We start from the raw sequence: 18,581 nt of genomic DNA on the forward strand, positions 1-18,581 counted from the left end.
CGCCCGGACGGAGCGTCTGTGGCGGGGCTGGGGCTACCCGCGGCACTTCACGGCGGAGGTGGAAGTGAGCGAAGGGTTGGGAGAGCGGCGGCGCGACATCGACGCGGGGTCCCCTGCTCCCGTCGAGCGGGCTGCTCCCCCGGCGTCGAGGAGGGCCATGGAAAGCCCGAGCGGCTTCGGAGGGACCGTCGCGAAAAGGAGCTAGGAACGTTACCTAGTTAGGGGCTGCTCAAATGAGCCCTGAATAGAGTAAAAGTATGAAGCCCTTAGCGGTGGGAGTGGTCCGGAGTTAGTGCGCAGAAGGAAGTAGAAGGGAGATGCTGGAAAGAGCGTTTCTTTGCGTCGAAAGAATTGCAGGTCTGAAGGGTACAGGGCCGCGTACGACTGAACTCTTCTGCATCCTGAAGTGAGAGAACTCGGGTGACTGCTAGGTTATCAACAAAGCAAGCTGATCGTGAGCTTTTAATTTCGGAGGTAGCTGTATGGCACTCTATAAATCGAAATGGAGTACAGACACTGGCGTGTGATTGTATTGGCGAGAAAACTGTGTGTGTGTATGTATTAGAAAGTTAGGCAGATACCTTTACTGAGAGTCAGAGACTGGGAAGTTAAAAAAGGATCTTTGAAACTGGGCGTCTGAAGGACTTCGATGCTTCTTGTGCATGATAGTGCACTCTCCACACGAGTATATTAGCCATGGCAGTGAATGAGTAATATTTAGGTAAAATGTTGAGTCAGAATTTTTAGTAACTCCTTCATAATTGATTCTGCAAAATTCACTGTTTTACTTTACACTTCTCAACTCTAAAGTTTTGCCAGATAATCTAAATGCATATGTAAAAGTAGAGTTTATCCAACCTTTAGGTAAAAATTAGGGGAAAAAATGCTCCTTGTCTAAATTAAATATCTGGTACTGAGAGTATTCCAAATCTCAGTTCCTGCTGGATATAATAGGCTTAGAATTCTAGCATAACTCTGCTACGTTTTATGTAGTTGGTGAGTGCATTAGCTGGTCGTGGAGTTGGTACTGTGCAGCAGTTTGTCTGCTTTAATATTGCATTGAAATCATGGTAATTGTTTGTGTGCCTTGGCACTTTAAGGTCATCTTCCTACCCCGCCCCGATGATTATTTTAGAAATAGATTGTTTTGTAAATTCTTACATGGATCTTTTGAAACACATTGTAGTAGGTTTGGTCCCAGGCTTGTATAGTTCGTTTATGGAGCGTTTAGCTTTTGTGATGGGGTTTTTATTTCTTCCTAAAGTTACCTTTAGGTTAGATTACCTTGCTGGGATTGCATTATCTGTTTAAAAAGGACACCTAGTATTTGTTTAAACAAGAAAAAGATAGCAATGTGATTAGAAATAAATGTTTAGAAATTCCAGTTGCATGCTGTGATTGTTAAGGTTAGTACAAAAGCACTTTCAATAATCCCATTCTTCAGGAGCTTCTGATAGTTTTGCCCTAAATTAGACAGATTTAATGCTGGCCAAGCCAATTTTGCATAACTTCTCAAGAATAGTTAAGTATTGTTATGGCATATCTCTCAATACATATTTAAGATAGATTAAACTACAGATACAAATTTAATCTACTCTATTCCCATAGGTCTCATCAGAGATGTAAATCTAAACCATTAAATTTGCTTTAATAAGCCTTGGCTGAGTTAGCTGAAGAATGGTGTTTTGTAATAGTGTCATGATTCAAAAGAGCGTAAACCAGTATTTCTAGGCCACCTGGAACAAAAAATCTTGAGATTAATCTGGAAGCTGATAACAGCTATATGAGACTGTAAAACAGTTCATTGTCCTCATGAACAAAATGCTCAGCTCTAGATTATTCAAGTTTCTAAATAAATGAAAGCTTCAGTCTTGTGAATGTGATATGATGGCACATATGTAAGGTGACAAGTCTGGTTACTTATGGCTGGGTCTGTATGTGAAAGAAACAGATCTTCCTTCTGAATTGTCTGTAGCTATAAGGATGTTGATCAGGTACTAGTTACTGCTTCTCCCTGTGGTGAGTCTGGAAGTCAAACCAGAACTGTTTGCTGTGGATCTTCACCACAAATGTCAAATTTTCTGCCAGAAAGAGACCAAAAAAGCCCCAACTCGGTGTTTTTGGTTGCCCTGCTGTGTAGCTAGCTTCATGTGGCTATTACTTGGATTGACTAAGTAAGCAGGGCAGCTTACCATTATTTATTTCCTAACTGAAATTACTGAAATTGTGTCAGAAAGTGCAAAAGTAGAGATGGAATCTGTTCTTGAGTAACTATGGATTTGCCTAACAGTGGGATTTCTGTGGGCTAAACCAAAGTCTGAGATCAGTCTCATGAAGTTGTACATGTGCCAGTGCCTTTGCTCTTAAATCTTCTAGTGTTTAGTCAGAAATAAGATTTTTGAGTTGCTAACAAGGTACTGATTGTAGCTTCAGTTACTGAAGGGCAGTCTCTTCTAGTTCTCTAATTGGCATTTTATTTTCAGAGTTGTGAATCTCTCACTAGCAAAAGCTGTAGCCTCCACCTCGGGAGTTAGAGGAAGATAGCAGCTGTTTAAATATTGAGCATAACATTTTTATTCTAAGCTGGAGTCTAATAGGGGACGGTAATGCATCCTTTCACAAAGTGTTAAAGTGTGTATTATTTAAATAAGATTTAAATATATATCAGATTCCAAATATTAAGCAAGCTGTACAAGTGTTTGAGGTTTTTATAAATTACTAGTGTATATGTTTTCTCTGGCTTGCTTGCTTTTCAGAGTTAAGTGTTTGGAACCAAACCCCACCCACTCTTACTCTCAAGGTTCAAGTTAAATTAACTTAGGAATGTCCTAGTGCATACTTCTAATTCATACTTAAGTTTTTAAACGTCATTGAGTCCAACCAATTTAAGAATAGCGTTTTTAAGCCACAGTTAGTAAAATTTTCTTGCTGTGAAGTGATTGCTGCCCTGCCTGGGGATGTTATAGAATAATCATGATGGATTGTGCTTGATATTACATGCTGCGGCATTAAAACTAGATGAGATTTTTCATGCTAGTAATACATAATGTCTTTCTATTTCAAGGCACTGATTGAGAAGAATAGATTTTTAATATAGGTAAGCTGTGTTAGAACAACCATATTGGGTCAGAAAAGGCTTTGTTCTCTGCCAGCAGTAGGGAATACTTAGGTGTGTGGGTGTAAGAAACAGAAAATTTTACACCGTCTTTCTGGTATAATGCATCATTTTTCATTTTATCAGCTCTTGGACCATTGAGAGGTGCATTTGGAACCATTAAAATTAATAGATACCATTAAAATTAATAGATATAAACAAATTAGCTTTCAGTAAATTAAGTAGTAGGTAAAATTTCGGCATTTCTGGCACTTTCAACCATCAAACCAGTGTTTTCCATAGTCGAATGACACATGAAAGAGAAAACTTGCTGTTCTTTTAGACTTACACAAAATTGGTTGAAAGACTCAGAAATTCAGAAGAAAGTTAAATTCTTGTGAAAACTTGAGCATTTCACATAGTTCAGGGATGGGAACAGGAAAGGGAAGGTTAAATCTTTATCAAGTTTTTGTGAAGTTACTCTTTAGTCAGTTAAATGACATACTTCGTCCGTATCTTGAGTGAGGTTCAGGACACGTGCACCAACCAGCCCTGCGCACAGTGTGGCACAGCAGAAAAATGTCTCTTGTCGAAGCCCACTCCTGGCTGCTTCCTTTGGTATCTATCTCCGTGTTAACTTGCCACCCCTGTGGGTTAGGAATGCAGCTTGAGTTAATTGTTCTGAAGGTATGAGCCTGCCACGAGCTGGCTCCTTCGCATTATTACTTTTTCTATACTGTGGTGTGCAGGCATCGAGGCATGTTTACAGGGAAATGGTTGTGAGGTTTTGAAGAGAGACAGCAATTAAAATATCTTGTTCTGGTAGTGGTGGTCTCATTTTAGTCATGCTTCTCATGGGTGCCTTAAGAGTGGGGAAAGACTGGCTTCTCTGTACGTGTGCTACATAGGAAGTAAGGCTGATGAGGCCGTGTCAGTGCTGCGTACAGAGTCTGAACTATAGATCTGCAGTAATTCTCATTATATGGAAACAGACACTCTTGCTAGTAGAATATGTAGCTTGGCTTCTGATTAACACAGTGTTTCTGTGTTAATCAACAGGTAATAATTTCTGTTAACAGATAAAGAAAGTTGCACTGTTTTCCTTGGATGCTACAGTATTATAATAGAGTAATATACATTAAAATATAATATAGTAGTACAACAGAAGTAAGGAAAAATCTGTAAAAAAAAAAAAAATTTGCTCGCAGCACTTCACTGTGAAATTGGTGGAGCTACTTGCGCACAGTCCCGTACATGAGTCCTGATAAGCTCAAGAGTGTTAGGCTTTTCTTCTAGCTAGCTCCTTAATTGTGTGTATTTACACTGACAAAAAATGTTTGCTTTTAATATGTGATGGTTGCCTTTTTGTTAGCAAATCAAAACAAAACTGCCAAATAAAAGACTCAAATTGTCAAGTTAAGATTAAATGGATTTACCATAGTCCTGGTAAGTGTTATAAGATTACATTATCTTTCACAAGATTTTTTTTCATTTTCTCTCGCTCTTCAGTATCTTGCTGCGTATGAACCACTGCACCTTGTTCTGGAGGAAGTAGGTAGTTAGGGAATACCCTAAGAGACAGGGTGGGATAGAGCTCTAAGGCTGCTGCTTCGCCAATACCATGCCTCTATAATACTTGGCAATTTAGTATTTCTGATTATGCAAAACTATGGTAAAAGCTATTTCTTTCTAAAATCTATTGTACTGGCTGCCTTTAACATTAGACTTTTTACTTTATTACTATATTTACTAATACTAGATGTTTTTTCTTTCACTTTGGCTAGAAAGTAAAATACTTCAGTAACTTACTGATAACGCTGGCCATTTTTGTGTGCCTTTGTACACCAAAATGCCTACTAGAGCAACTATTTCAGTGTGGGATAGAAAAATATAAAATCAGCTTTAGTTTCACTTGCCAAGACAGCAGGTCAAATGATTAAATGGTGGGCCAAGTCAATTTAGTTATCTTATTAGTTATCTAATAAACAGAATATAGGATGGCCAAAAAGTAAAGGTGGATCCTTGGTCAAGACGGAAATAGAAAGGCCTGATGAATAAAAAGCAACAGAATGCATTACAGTAATGCCCGTGGCCAATTGATAACATTGTTAAGCTGTTGTATATTACTTTGAGTTAATTTCTGCAGATTCTTCAGCTTCAGGTCTTTTTTTCTGTAGAGGAAGAAGGCAGATTTATCTTACAACAAAGACTGAAATTCATTTAACAGTATATGCCTTTTTACAGTGCTTACATTTTATAGTACAGTTCAGAGCAGACTTTCAGATGCACAGAAATAGAAAAGTTGATTTAATTCAGCTGAGCTGATAAAAGTACAAACAAAATAATAACTACTGAATGTTATTTTTCAGTGTAGTGTTGAGTTGATATCTTTACCCCTGAGTTATGCTTCTGAAAAAGATTTCTACTTGACTGATAAGCTCTGTTTACGCAGTACTAGAAGAAACAGCAGTGATGGAAGATGATTGGTGCAGCCTGAGAAATGACTCAGTATCACTTTATACAGCTCTACGGGAAACTGCTGTTCTTGGCTAATGGTTTTGTGGCTGCAAATAAGTCCCTAATGATGTCTCCAAATTGTTGATTCATCTGAAAATGGAGGGAGAACTAATACTGGTAAATTAAAGCAAAATACAGATGTTTTCTCATCATAACCTGTAGTACCTTACAAAGAAAACAAGAACATCTTAAAAAGCTAGAGCAAAGACAAGTCATGAGGGATTGAGAAAGCTGCTGCATAATGATGTTCAGTAGAATGTGACGATTGTGATTGTGGGGTTTGTCTTTTTTTTTCTGGTTTCAATTCATTGTTGAGTTTTTGCTTACAGAACTGTAGCTACTGGAGAAATAAGTCTTCAGATTTATTTTTGCTTGGTTTTATTACTTTATATGCAACTAGGGTTGCAGTTAAGGTGAGAGTCTGAGAGAGTAGTGCAAAGTGATGCTGTCAATATACAGTGGTAGTGATTATTTGTAGTGCAGAGGGAAAAGCATGGTGAAGTTTGTCACTATGCTATCTGAAAACTGTTGAAATTCAGCTAAGGGCATACAAATAAATTTAATGTCTTGGTATGTTGCACACTGAGCAGTCTTACTTCGGAATGTAGTTATGCCCCAGTGAGTTTACATATTTTGACAGTAATCATATGAACTTTACACCAGCAAGAAGAATGTAGTTTGCTTAGTGAAAATTCTATATACATACCACAGAATTCCTAATTTTTGTTTAACTCTTGATTCAGAGTTTGAGTCTATTGAGAATTTGCTTTGGATAATTTTTAATATTCTACTTTCTAGTAGTATTAGCATTTTTTTCCTGATTTGCAAGTGCAGAATATGAAGTATGTAAATTCATGTAGTCCTTAGATTGGCAGGACTGACTTGCCAGCCTTTGTTGGTGTTCCTGTTGCTATAATGTCCAGGTGTTAACTTAGCAAAAACCTGCTTTGCTGCTTCCCTTTATTCCCAGAAAACAGTTGAAATAATCAACATGGGAGTGATAGCATAAATGACGTCTCAGTAAGGAATAGGAGAGGTCTTTCTGCTTGATTTTTAACTGAAATTTGTAGACCAAATTACTTGTTTACATCTGAGCAGTTGATAATAGCAAAGAATATGCTGCCTTTCTGTTGAATGTGGAATGTTTTCTTTTCCTCCCTTCCCAATTTTGCAGTTCGCTCCTTTGGTACAGAAGATAGACCAACTGATAGACCAATACCACCTCGTGATGAAGTCTTTGAATATATTATATTCCGTGGCAGTGACATTAAAGACCTAACGGTCTGTGAGCCACCAAAGCCTCAGTGTTCTTTGCCACAGGACCCTGCTATTGTTCAGGTAAGTCAAACATATTCTTAGATGTTTGTTGCTGAAGATAGAACCTGGTAGTTTAAAGTGCTTTCTAGATGAACATTTAAAAATTAAAATGTTTGTTTCTGTAAAGTTCCCTACCCAATGTAAAGAACTTTGGGAAGATTTTCCTCTTCTGAATAATTTCAGCTGTGAAAACTGAGATTGAAATCTTGACTCTAGCACAATGCACTGTGATGCCTTTTTTGAAAAGTACTTGGTTTAGGAGGACATGTATGCAAGACTAAGATGAAACACTTGATACTTATTTCCAAAGTACCCTTGCAATTCTCTAAGGTCTTTTGCTAAATTTGGTGCAACTCCTGCAGTCAGTGGTGGTTGAAAGCTGTGAAATAGTGTTACTGCTAACCCCAGTAATAGTAATAACCCCGGTAATAGTAATAACCCCACCCTCCTCCAGTATGTTTGGGTCTTTTGTTGTTTGTGTGGATTTTGAAACTTCAGGGAAGAAGATATGTAATTTTCCAAGTTTATCAACAAAAGCTGATACATGTTTGACAAGAGAGTCCAGTATTTGAGGTTCTAGGAAAAAGATTGCAAAATTTTATGGTACTGTTTTCCCAAGTTTGTGGTATTGGAAGGGTAAAAGTGTTTTGTGTGCATATTTGGGGAAATGTTTTCTGCTAACTGTTGTCTGATTTGAGTTTTCATACAGAGTGATGCTGTCTTTGCTTTTCTGTTAAAACATTTAAAATCTTGATATTAAAAGAAACAACTTTAGGAATCTTAGGGACTTGTATATGTGTTAGTCACAGTGGTGATGTTAGGATAAACTTAAGTTCAAATACTTGTAATAGTTTCTGCCTTTCTTGCCTTGCAGAACTACTTCCTACTTCTGGTGTAAACATTAATTTCTGTGAATGTGTTTTGTCCTTAGTCTTCACTGGGATCTTCAACTACATCTTCTTTCCAGTCTGTGGGGTCCTATGGTCCTTTTGGCAGAATGCCTGCATACAGTCAGTTTAGTCCAAGCCCACTGGTGGGGCAACAGTTTGGCGCTGTTGGAGTTGGTATGTACATGTTTATTATTTGTTTTCCTACAAATCAGGTTGCGTGTGTGCATAGACAGTAATCAGTGCTTCTAATTCCATCAACCACTTACCCTCAGGACAGATCCAGAGTCTTCAGTTTGGATCAGTTCCACAGTTCAGCTCAGAAGTAGAGTTTTTCATAGGCTTTGCAGCTCAAAGCACAGTAATTATGGCTGAGAACTATAAAGCCTATTTTAGAGGGATTAATGGGAAAAAGTTGCTGTATTTATGAATTCATTCTATTTGCAGTATATTCATCATGTATTATATTTCGCAAGTGGTAGAGGCAGTGCCTGCACAAAAGCCCATAGCTGTGCTGTCAATATCTGGTATCCCAGGTTGACCAGGTGGTCTGTTCCTTAACCAAGGGTTTGGATTTTTCAGCAATCTGTGTGCCATCACGCTCCTCCAGCTATTCTCAAGATGTTAGCTCGGCATGAAGTGCATCCTTGAAGTATTTGTGAGCTGCGTGAGTCAGTTGCTCTCTGAGACTCAGCAACCAACTTTCATTCCTTCCTTAAAGTTTTTTATTTTACCTTTTGTTTTTTCACATAGAATCTTACATTCTTGTCACTGCGATGGAGTCAGTGTTACTCCTGGTACTGAAATGTTAACCCTGTGAAAGGAAGGCTGTGGAATTGACCACAACTTGATAATGATTAGTAAGATGTGACAGTTCTATTTTTGTTTAAAAGATGTGAAGTGGGAATATATACCAATAACATTTTTGTAAGATGCTTTCATGATTATGCTGTGTTACTACTTGTGATACTGAATCAGTGCTCTTTTATTTCTCTTTTAGATAAAACACATCAAGATATTACAGTCTTACCAACTTATTACAAATACATACATTACATTAAACTGAAAGCGTATGGGAAGGGCAGACTTACGTGTATTCTAGAATAATTGCCTAATATGGCTTCGCAAGTCATTTAGTGCTAATTTTAAAAAATACAGAAAAAAGTCTAAAGCAGGTTTTACAACTATATTATTTATTTTAAAGCAGGAGGTTCTTTAACATCTTTTGGAACAGACTCTTCAGCTAGTGCTAGCATGTCCCAAAGCACTGCAGTTGGTTCTGCGTTTACAACAGATGCAAGATCACTAAAAACACAGATGTCTCAAGGTAAATCTTCCTGAATGACTTTTTGATCTCTTTGACAAGCTGTGTCCCCTGTGATTTAGGTGCTTGCCAGAAATGCTAACCCAACAGCTGAATTCTGTCAGGAAAACACTTGGTATTAAAACCTGCTTTCTAAATGTGTTTTCCTGTGTCTTGGTGTGCTGCATACGTAACTGCTAACAACACATTTGTCATGATCCTTAAAGCATCTATATTAAGGAGGGGGACTTCTTTCTGTGGAATGCCATTAGCAAATAGGTACATACGGAAATTCAGTATCTAGTTGTACTGATAGCATGACAACTCAAGATACTTCATGCTGATTGAATTGTAAAGTCCTTCAGCCTTCAATTTTTAAATTTTTATTCCTAATGGTATTTTTTTGTTAATATATATTTACATAAATGATATTAGCAGCAGACCTGATTGCCTGTAGAGATACTGACGTGACAGTTAAATCAGCTTACTAGTAATAGAAACAGTCTAGGTAGTTTGTGTAATATTGGAACAAGAAAGTAGAAGCAAAAAGGTAATTGTTGACTTTTTTGAGTGGTAGAGAAAAAAAGCTAAATGTTGAGCACCTTCACGTTTCTTGCACATATGTTAAGATTGCTCCTCAATCCAGAAGACAGTATTTCCTGCTCTTTTCATTGCTGTGAGTAAAAGTGTGTGCTAAGATAGATTCCTAATGCTGTTTTCAAGTTATGCAGTCATGTTAAAAGGCAAAACACTTCACTTAAAGCAAACAGGTTTTTCCTTAAACTCTAGTTGAGATTTGCATACCAGTTAGGACTGCTTTCTAGGATTAGTTCAGTGGATTACCAAAAATAGATTCTACTTTGTTGCGTTCGTTGAGGGGGGGGAAGGAAGTATGCTGAGCATCTGCTGTTTCTCTGTTGAAAGAGTAGCTTGGTTTTCTGTAGGTGAAATTAAATCCTGTATGATTCCTGGATTTAATGAATGACACATGCTCCAGACGGACATATATTCTGCCACAAAATTTCCTGTGGGGCACCAACAAGTTTTTTTTCTCTCTGTGTTTGCTTTTAAAAATAATTTGTCAGCTTTGTAGATGTATTGTAAGTGTGATGTGGTTGGTTTTAGAGGGTTTTTTATTTTTTTTTATTGTTTATTATTTTGTTTAGCCTTTTTTATGGGACACAACATTATTTGTTTCCTTTACTGGGATTTGAGTCGTATTCTAATTCCTTAGTAGATTTACCTATACAGTGTCATAAACTTGTCTGGCTGGATGAAATGTCTCCGTTCTAAACATGGTTCTGGCTCCAGTCACTCGTGCTGCAAATTGAAATGTATGAATGGCACTTTGTGACGAAGCTTTCAGAGCTCTCCCTTCATCTGCATTATGCCTGGCATTAGCCATCACTGTTCATTTATTTTGTGGTGATCACAGAATGGAGAGCGCTAGATGAAATGAAATTTTAGTGTCATAACTGTATCTCTGCCTTTGGGAGCAGTCACTTTCCACTTGGCATTCCAGGGAGGCAGAAGGAGTATTTTTACGTCCAATCAATCAAAAAATTTAATTCCACAGCTAAATGCACATCACGGATGGGTTGGTAGGGATTAATTGTCCTACACATTTTTTTCTTTTAGACTGGGGGAAGGGAAATTGCTAAATATCCTTCATTCTGGATTAGTGGATCTGAGGGTGCAGAAATATTTATTTCTTCTTTGGACACAGCTGTCTTGACTGGTAAGGCAGATGAACCTGTCAGTCTAGATTGGTTGAGACCAGTAACTCAGATTTGTTGATAAGAAATAACTCCTTGGGTTTTGATTTTGTTTTGTCCTTTTCTAGGTCGTTCAAGTCCTCAAATAGATCATTTGAGAAGGAGCCCCACCATGGAACAAGCAGTACAAACAGCTTCAGCCCACTTGCCCACTCCAGCCCCAGTTGGGAGGAGGAGTCCTGTACCAGCCAGACCTTTGGTGTCTGCGAGCCAAAAATCATTAGAGAATCAAGAGCACAGACGAGGTAGATCTGGATAATTTTCATATGGCTTATTTTCTTCCATACACACAAAGTGGTAGGAATTTTCCTGCTGTCTGTTACTCGTAGACTGGCCAGCAAAGACCTGGATTGTATTTATTTCTTTTAAAAGTCAAGTGTATATTCTAAATTTTTTTCTTTTATCAGAGTTAAACTTGGGGCTTACTTTTATAGGTTTGGATTTTTTTGAAATCTGAACTATATAAGTTTATACAGAAGTACGATTAAAAGTTGGCTAAACAAGTTAACTTTTTAATTGGCTAAACAAGTAATTTTTTTATTTCCAACTTTAGCTGAAGCACACAAGGTTTCAAGATCAGAAAATGAACTCAGAAATGAAAACAAACGACAAATTGGTAAATCTTGTTTTGAGAAATAGCTATCATTGTTTTCAGACTTCATTAAGCTTTTTAAGTCTGCTAAAATACAGCATTGTATATAGTTTGCAAAGTGCTAGGTCTTTGTTTCTAATGTCCAGAAATCTTGCACTTCAGATTACAGTATTAAAGAATTTATGTATTTAGAATGCTTTCACATTTGTTTCTAGTGGGTAACAAAAACTTTGCATTGGGTCAGAATAATACAAGGACAACGTCAACGTTAAAGAGGAAAATATCTTCTGGTTACTCTGTATTAAGCAATTTGAAGAAGAATGCAAAACCAAGCAGTATTCCTGGATTTATAAACACAATAGCATGAAATAAAACCTTTTAACTTTCTGTGAAAGTAACCTGACTGAAAAGCCTCTACCATTTTTAACTCTTCTCTCAAAAGCTTTTAATGACTCCTAGAAAGTCTTGTAGTACCCAAGTTCTCTACTATTATGCTTTCTGTGTCACTGCCATGATTATTTAAGTGGATTTACAAATCGCAAGCTGCTCTGACGTGACATTTAACAACAGGCAGGAAGAGGATGCATGAAGTCCCAACCTGTTACCCTGGGAATTAAAAAACAAAACACCCCACCCAAAAAACCAACCACTTCCAACACTCTCAAAGAAAAAAAACAATCCACAAAACCAAACAGAACTTCCATCTTCTCAGTTCCAGGTGGACCTTCAGCTCGGAGAGGCCGTGGAGGACACAGAGGGGGCCGAGGAAGATTTGGTATTAGGAGGGATGGTCCAATGAAGTTTGAGAAGGACTTTGACTTTGAAAGTGCAAATGCGCAATTCAACAAGGAGGAAATTGATAGAGAATTTCATAATAAACTTAAACTAAAAGGTAAACCAATTTTTGCCTTAGATTTGAGCATGGGGAAAAAACTGTCTTGCTGTTTTGATCCTATCTTGTAGAACAACATTTAAAGGGCATATCCTATTAAGTCTTGTTTGCAGTCGTTAAAGAAAAAACACAGAAAAAAAACAATGAATGAGTAAACTGAGGTCATCTATTTAATTATTTAGATCAGTATTTGAGTTTTGAAGGAATCTTAACTACCCAATATCATACAACATGTTCTAATAAATTTGTTGGTTAAAAACACAGATTACTTTGCAGAGTTCCAGTAGTGTGAGTTTGAATTCTGGAAGAGATGCAATAAAAGACAGCCTGTATTTTATGATTTCAGTCATTAATAGACCAAAAGCAGTCACAAAAACATGAGTTTGGGTTCAGCTTTGCTGGAACATGCACGAGAGCTTCAATTTAAGGAAGTTTCTAGCAGCTCTTCGCTTTTACCGTTTTCCAAAGAAACACAGTAGTTCAAATCCATATTGCCAGCGGTTTTGTTTTCTATCAGGCTTCTCCTTTAATTACCTCTTTCTCTTGTGACCAACCACCTGTTCATTACACTGCTGCTACTATATTTGGACAAAGTTGTAACAGCTTAAAATAGGAGTTCCCTATCTTGGTAAATGATTGGCTAAAAGCTGGGAAACAAAAGGTAGGAATAAATGGTCAGATTTCAGTGTAGAGAAAAACCACCAGTTGAATCCCGTACGATCTCTGGTACTTGCCTCTTTTTCTGGATTAACTTTCAAAGTAAGTGGACAGTTTGCTGTTTATATTAATTTTTTCACAATAATGAAGAGGAAAGGGAAAGCTAACCATAAAATATTTCTACAGCTCTTTATGAGACAGAGTGGTAATTTGTGTGTATGTTGTGGGAAGATAAAGCTGGTTGTCTGAAGTTTTATGCACAGCTTCATGAGATAGAAGTTGCTAGCATTTTGGAATGAAATGTTAAGGTTGTAAAAGCAGTTCTGCTGAACCATCAGCATCTCTTTCAGTACCAGTCAAAACAGTAAGTTGCATTTCAGGCATTATTAGGAGAGAAATACATCATAAAGTCAGGTCACAGCATAATGTCTTGAAGGGGATAACAGCAAAGCCAGAAGACAAAGGAGAAGGGGAGCAGGGATGAGGAAAAACATACAGTGCCTTTTAGGAGGCTTCTAAGTCTGCACAGGTGGTGGCTGGGAGGTTATGGAATAGGCAGCAATGGAATCCGTTCTATCACAGGGTTTTTTGTTAATTAAACCCACGGAATACAGAGGATATCAAATCTCCAGACAGGAGCAGCAAAACGTCCTTAGTGTCAAATTGTTTGACTTACGCCTTAATTTTGGAGGGGTTTTTGTATTTTTGAGCATTCAGTATAGTTTGTCTCTGTCTGCCTGGGAGTAAGTTAACAGTGCTGTTTTGTTCAGTGTGATGATCCAGAAGGCTTCTGTTTACTTCTGTTTTCCAGAAGATAAACTTGAGAAACCAGAGAAACCTGTAAATGGAGAAGACAAAGGTGACTCGGGCGTTGATACCCAAAATAGTGAAGGGAATGCAGATGAGGAAGATCCGCTTGGACCCAACTGCTACTATGACAAAACCAAATCCTTCTTTGACAACATCTCCTGTGATGACAATAGGTACGGCCTGCAGGGAGAAGCTCGTAGTCTACCTAATGCACGTTCATGTCATAAGGTAGCATTAGCAGTACTAGTTACAGTCAACTCTGAATCGAAAATGAGTAAAGCTTACAGAAATAAGCTATGATAAGAACAGTAAGCTCTAATAATAAGCTGTAGAAATAAGCCATATGCAGTGGACTGAAGTAAAACAGGAATTTGAAGCAGAAAATTTCTTTGTGGGCAAGTGCAATACATTAATAGGAGGACGTTTTCAAATGTTGTTTTTAGAACCATGCTTCTAGAATCTCCTTTTCAGATGTACTGAGGTGGGGTTTATGGCTTTGTTTTGCTGCTAGATTACCATATCAGTTAAATCAGTTATGACTGTGCTTTGGTAATGGTTTCTGAGTAGATTACATAACCGTCTTGGCCAGTAGTGGTGTCTGAATGGGAAGATAGCATTTCAGGAAAACTGCAGCTTAGCTTCTGCTGTTGTCTCTTCGTTAGATGAGACAATGTGGATTGCTGACCCAGTTTTGAATTATGGGGAGGGGAGGATTGTTTCGTTGTACTGACAGCTAGATAACATCTGTAACTGCAAACTCTTACTTTCTGTTCCTTGTTTTAAATTGCAGACAGCTGTTATTTATTCATTTTATTATAGAATGCTGTCTGCAGAGGATGCAGCCTGTGCCCTATATGGGAAACTCTTACAGCATCATTAATATATAATTAATGTTATTCTAAAACAGCCCTTTTTGTTGAGTTAAATGAATTGTGATAGACACACAGATTCTTGCAGGAGGGATAATGTGGAGGTTTACAATATGGTTAATTTATCATCTTTTTCATTTCATGGGCTTTCTGGCGATTCTAACTAAGCCAGACAATCTTCCTTCTGAAGTGTGTTTTAAAACAATCCTTTTCTTGCGTGGCAGAGAACGGCGACCCACCTGGGCTGAGGAGAGAAGATTAAATGCTGAGACCTTTGGAATACCACTGCGTCCCAATCGTGGCCGTGGAGGGTACAGAGGCAGAGGGGGGATTGGCTTCCGAGGTGGAAGAGGACGAGGAGGTGGAAGAGGTGGCTTCACTGCCCCCCGAGGATTTCGTGGTGGATTCAGAGGAGGTCGTGGAGGCAGGGAGTTTGCTGACTTTGAATATAGGGTAAAATATATTTAATCTTACTATGACCTGATGCACTGTTCTTGGAAATCCATGGTAAAAAATCCTCCTGCTTTTAGATTTGATGTTGAACCAGAATTTCTTGAATAGTATTTTGCTATTCTTGAATAATATCTAAGGTACCTAATTGACAGTCTGTTAAAGCTGAATTTTAGTTACGTAGCATCTCTTACTATCAACAGCAACCAAACCTAATAAAAGCTACCTTTCTTCACGTGCCCTAAAGATTTGTTCTGTAGCTGGAATTGAGGGGGGTGGGTGGCTGTGGCTGAGTTCTGCAGGTTTAATACAAGTGCAGAAGTGCAAATTGCAAGCATTTTCCTAAACAGTACTGTAAGATACATATAGAGAGAGGAACTAGAGTGCAACAAACTTTTTTTAATTCTTTGTGAGTTGGCACAAAGCCTATAGACTTCTAAGATGCTATATAACCCTTAAAATAGTCATTGCATGCACCGAAGCGTAGTGATGAACCTCTGCAAAAAGGAAGATAAAAATATTTCAGGTCTGTAAGGTCATGTAACACGCTTGTTTACTTTTTACTTTTTTTTAGCTATAACTTCACATAATTATATCCAATAGCTGCTGGAAAAGTGATGACAGGATTGACTTTCCTCAGCCAGTCATTCAGTAAAAAGGAACAGTGGGAGACAGGGCGTAAAATCTTCAAGACCCTTGTCCATCCCCCAGAGAAAGTGGTTTTTTAAAAGAAAATACTACTATAGTTAAATGTGAATGAAGCTTAAAATTCCTTCAAGCATTATGTACAAACCTCTGTGTGAGTCTAACTGAAGTGACCTGACGCTTTCATCATCACCTAAGCAAAGAGGTAGTAATTTTTTCTGCAAGAGCTGTGATGACTGAAAAACCGAATCTTCCTTTACACCGTATTTCTGCAGTGTGGTGCTTTCGCTACACTAAGACGTCCATTTCGCTGTTACTGTTGAAGATCTTTTCTTCCTACCAGCCCTTCAGAGGAAGCACAAACTTAGTTGTCAGCCCCAGCTAGTGAAGTGCTGTGTTCTGGGAGAGTGGTGTCTTAGGGGCATTTCCTTTTTCCTGGAAACAGTGTGAATTCTCCTCGTTACGAAAGCTCATTAATCATACAGATGATGTAAATCAGCAGAGCTCAGGTGCATGCAGAATGAAAGTCCTTTGATCATTTCAGTGCAAGCCATTTTTCTTGGCGTTCAGCATGTATATTCAACTCGGACATAGCTTGTAGGGAACAGAAGTAGCACTGCCGCACCACTTAGCTGTGTGGCTAAAGGAAGGCTTTGACGCTTCTGGCTGGGATGGAAGAACCTTTTCTGGTAGTTTACTGCACAAGCAGTTAAAATTCTGTAACACACAGTCTTTGCTTTCTGTTTGAAGATTTAAAGATTTATAATTAAACAAAGAGGGTGGGAGCCTTTTCTCATCACAAATTTTACTGTCCCTCAGTTACTCCCTCATTAGTTTGCAAGAATTAGTCATGTGATTTAAAGAACTTTTTTTGTAGCAGTGCATGAATTCAAATGAGGGGTGGTGGTAAAAAATATAAATTTCTAAATGAAGATTTCAGAGCCTTCCAGGTAAGTAGGAAGTGGTGTAAGGGCCGAGGATTTGTGCTGCACGCGTTGTTGAAGTGACGCTGCTTCAGCGTGTGCCAGGTGGAGGGTGTTGTGGGCAAGTGATGGCTCGCCTGATGGCCATTGCCATGCGTCTTCTCCCGGTGCTGTTGCCCAGGTGAACTTGTGATTTTTGTGTTGCAAAATTAACCTTCTACTGTTGTTCCCTCTAGAAAGACAACAAAGTTGCTGCATAGTCTACAGGAAAGCTGAAACCGGGTGAACGTCTAGACCTTCTTGATCCAGAGAATTAGTTTCAGTCTCTGCAAAGAATGAAGTTAATTTGCTGTATACTTGTCACCAGCACTGGGATTTAACTATTTAATTTCAAAGGGGTGTAATGCAGTTACTTTTGAAAAATGGCCATCTTTGAAAACAGCGAGCATTAAATATATTTGACAGAAGGAGAAGTAATTTCTTATGTATAGTTAATTATAAAGCAGTACTTCGATGGAGTTTAAGTATTTTTTCATCACTGAAAGGATTTTTCTTATTACTAAACTGTATTTGATAATTGCTTCAAGTTGTAAGGACAATTGTATGCAGAAGGCCGTCGATACTGTGAGTGTTTTGATCCACTGAAGGTTGTTTTTTGGAAATCCTGTAATATCCCTTTTGAGATAGCTGTACCTGACTCAACAGCTAGGGTGCTGGACAGTAGGGAACGCGCTTTGTCAGTCAGATATGTACACACAGTAAATACTGTTTCTTAGGCAAAGGAAACTTTTTATATAGTTGTAAAATTCCATTATATCCCATTGCCAAAGAAACATGACAAACTTTGTATAGCTGTATAAAAAGCAACTAATTTTTTAAAGAATAAACATTTTTAAGTCGGCGAACATACTGTGTTATTACGAAAGTCGATACGCTGAAGAACACTGAATTAGTTGGGGTTTTTCTTTAGCAGCTTTCCAGGCTTAAGTGTTTGGTTTTATATTTGGGCTATAATGAAGGTTCAGAAATGTTCTTCCATTACGCAAAACTGGATAGACTCTTCACTTCTCTGGCAAGAATTTGATTTTGTAGTTTCTGGCATATCACAGGGTTTGACCAAATTAAGGAGGTATTTTCAAGTAAGGAGAAAATGAATTTTCATATGTCAAAAATTGCAATTAATTTTACTTAGTAATAAGTGTTAACTTTTTTATAATAATGGACCAGGCACATGAGTTTGGTTCTCCTGGGTCGCCCAGGAGAAGAGTATGTCTCCATTTGTCACTTCCTGAAACGTTAACTTTGTAATGCCTGTAGACATGAACAATTTAAAGAGTTCCTAGTGTTTGGAGTTGTTTGCATTTCGATAGACCATAGCTGGGAGACAGTGAGACTCCGGTCCTAAGACCGGGGAGTCACAAATGACATAGTATGGGTGTTCTGCCAGTTCTGGATGACTAGTTTCAGCTTTTCGAGATGCTGAGGTAGAAACCTGGTCATGGGTGTCTGTGTATGTGTATGAAGGCCGCAGGAATAAAGGGATCCAAAGATTAAAGCGTTTTCATCTACTTTGCTGATTTTTTTTATTATTATTTCAATGTTCAGTGGTGATAAAGATGTGGAAAACTGCACTGTTGGAAAATTGGAATATTTAAAAGTGGTTGATAGATCTTAATTTTATAACTTTTGTATAGCACTACAGGAAGTATTTTGTAATTGGTTTCCTTATTGAGGTCAAGTATTTGGCAAGCGTAGCGGTTAGGTACTCTGTTTCGTAGCGTTCTGCATGTTAACAGCACTGCCTGTCGGGGTCACGAAGCGGGGCTGAGCCGCCGCGGCGGGGCCCGCCC

General features: G+C 38.2%; 1 protein-coding gene across 1 annotated transcript; it reads left to right on the forward strand.

The window, feature by feature from the left end:
* The first annotated feature begins 502 nt into the window (after positions 1–502).
* Positions 503–17,633, forward strand: LSM14A (LSM14A, SCD6 homolog A (S. cerevisiae)). The gene is made up of 10 exons (XM_010140927.1): positions 503–554; positions 6,786–6,949; positions 7,860–7,992; positions 9,020–9,142; positions 10,962–11,138; positions 11,447–11,509; positions 12,198–12,377; positions 13,846–14,017; positions 14,938–15,166; positions 16,968–17,633. The coding sequence occupies exons 1-10, from the start codon at positions 503–505 to the stop codon at positions 16,989–16,991; spliced, it is 1,317 nt and encodes a 438-aa protein (XP_010139229.1). The 3' UTR covers positions 16,992–17,633.
* Positions 17,634–18,581: the final 948 nt, after the last annotated feature.

The sequence above is a fragment of the Buceros rhinoceros genome, unplaced genomic scaffold (genome assembly GCF_000710305.1).
Source record: "Buceros rhinoceros silvestris isolate BGI_N320 unplaced genomic scaffold, ASM71030v1 scaffold2918, whole genome shotgun sequence".
Classification (NCBI taxonomy): domain Eukaryota; kingdom Metazoa; phylum Chordata; class Aves; order Bucerotiformes; family Bucerotidae; genus Buceros; species Buceros rhinoceros.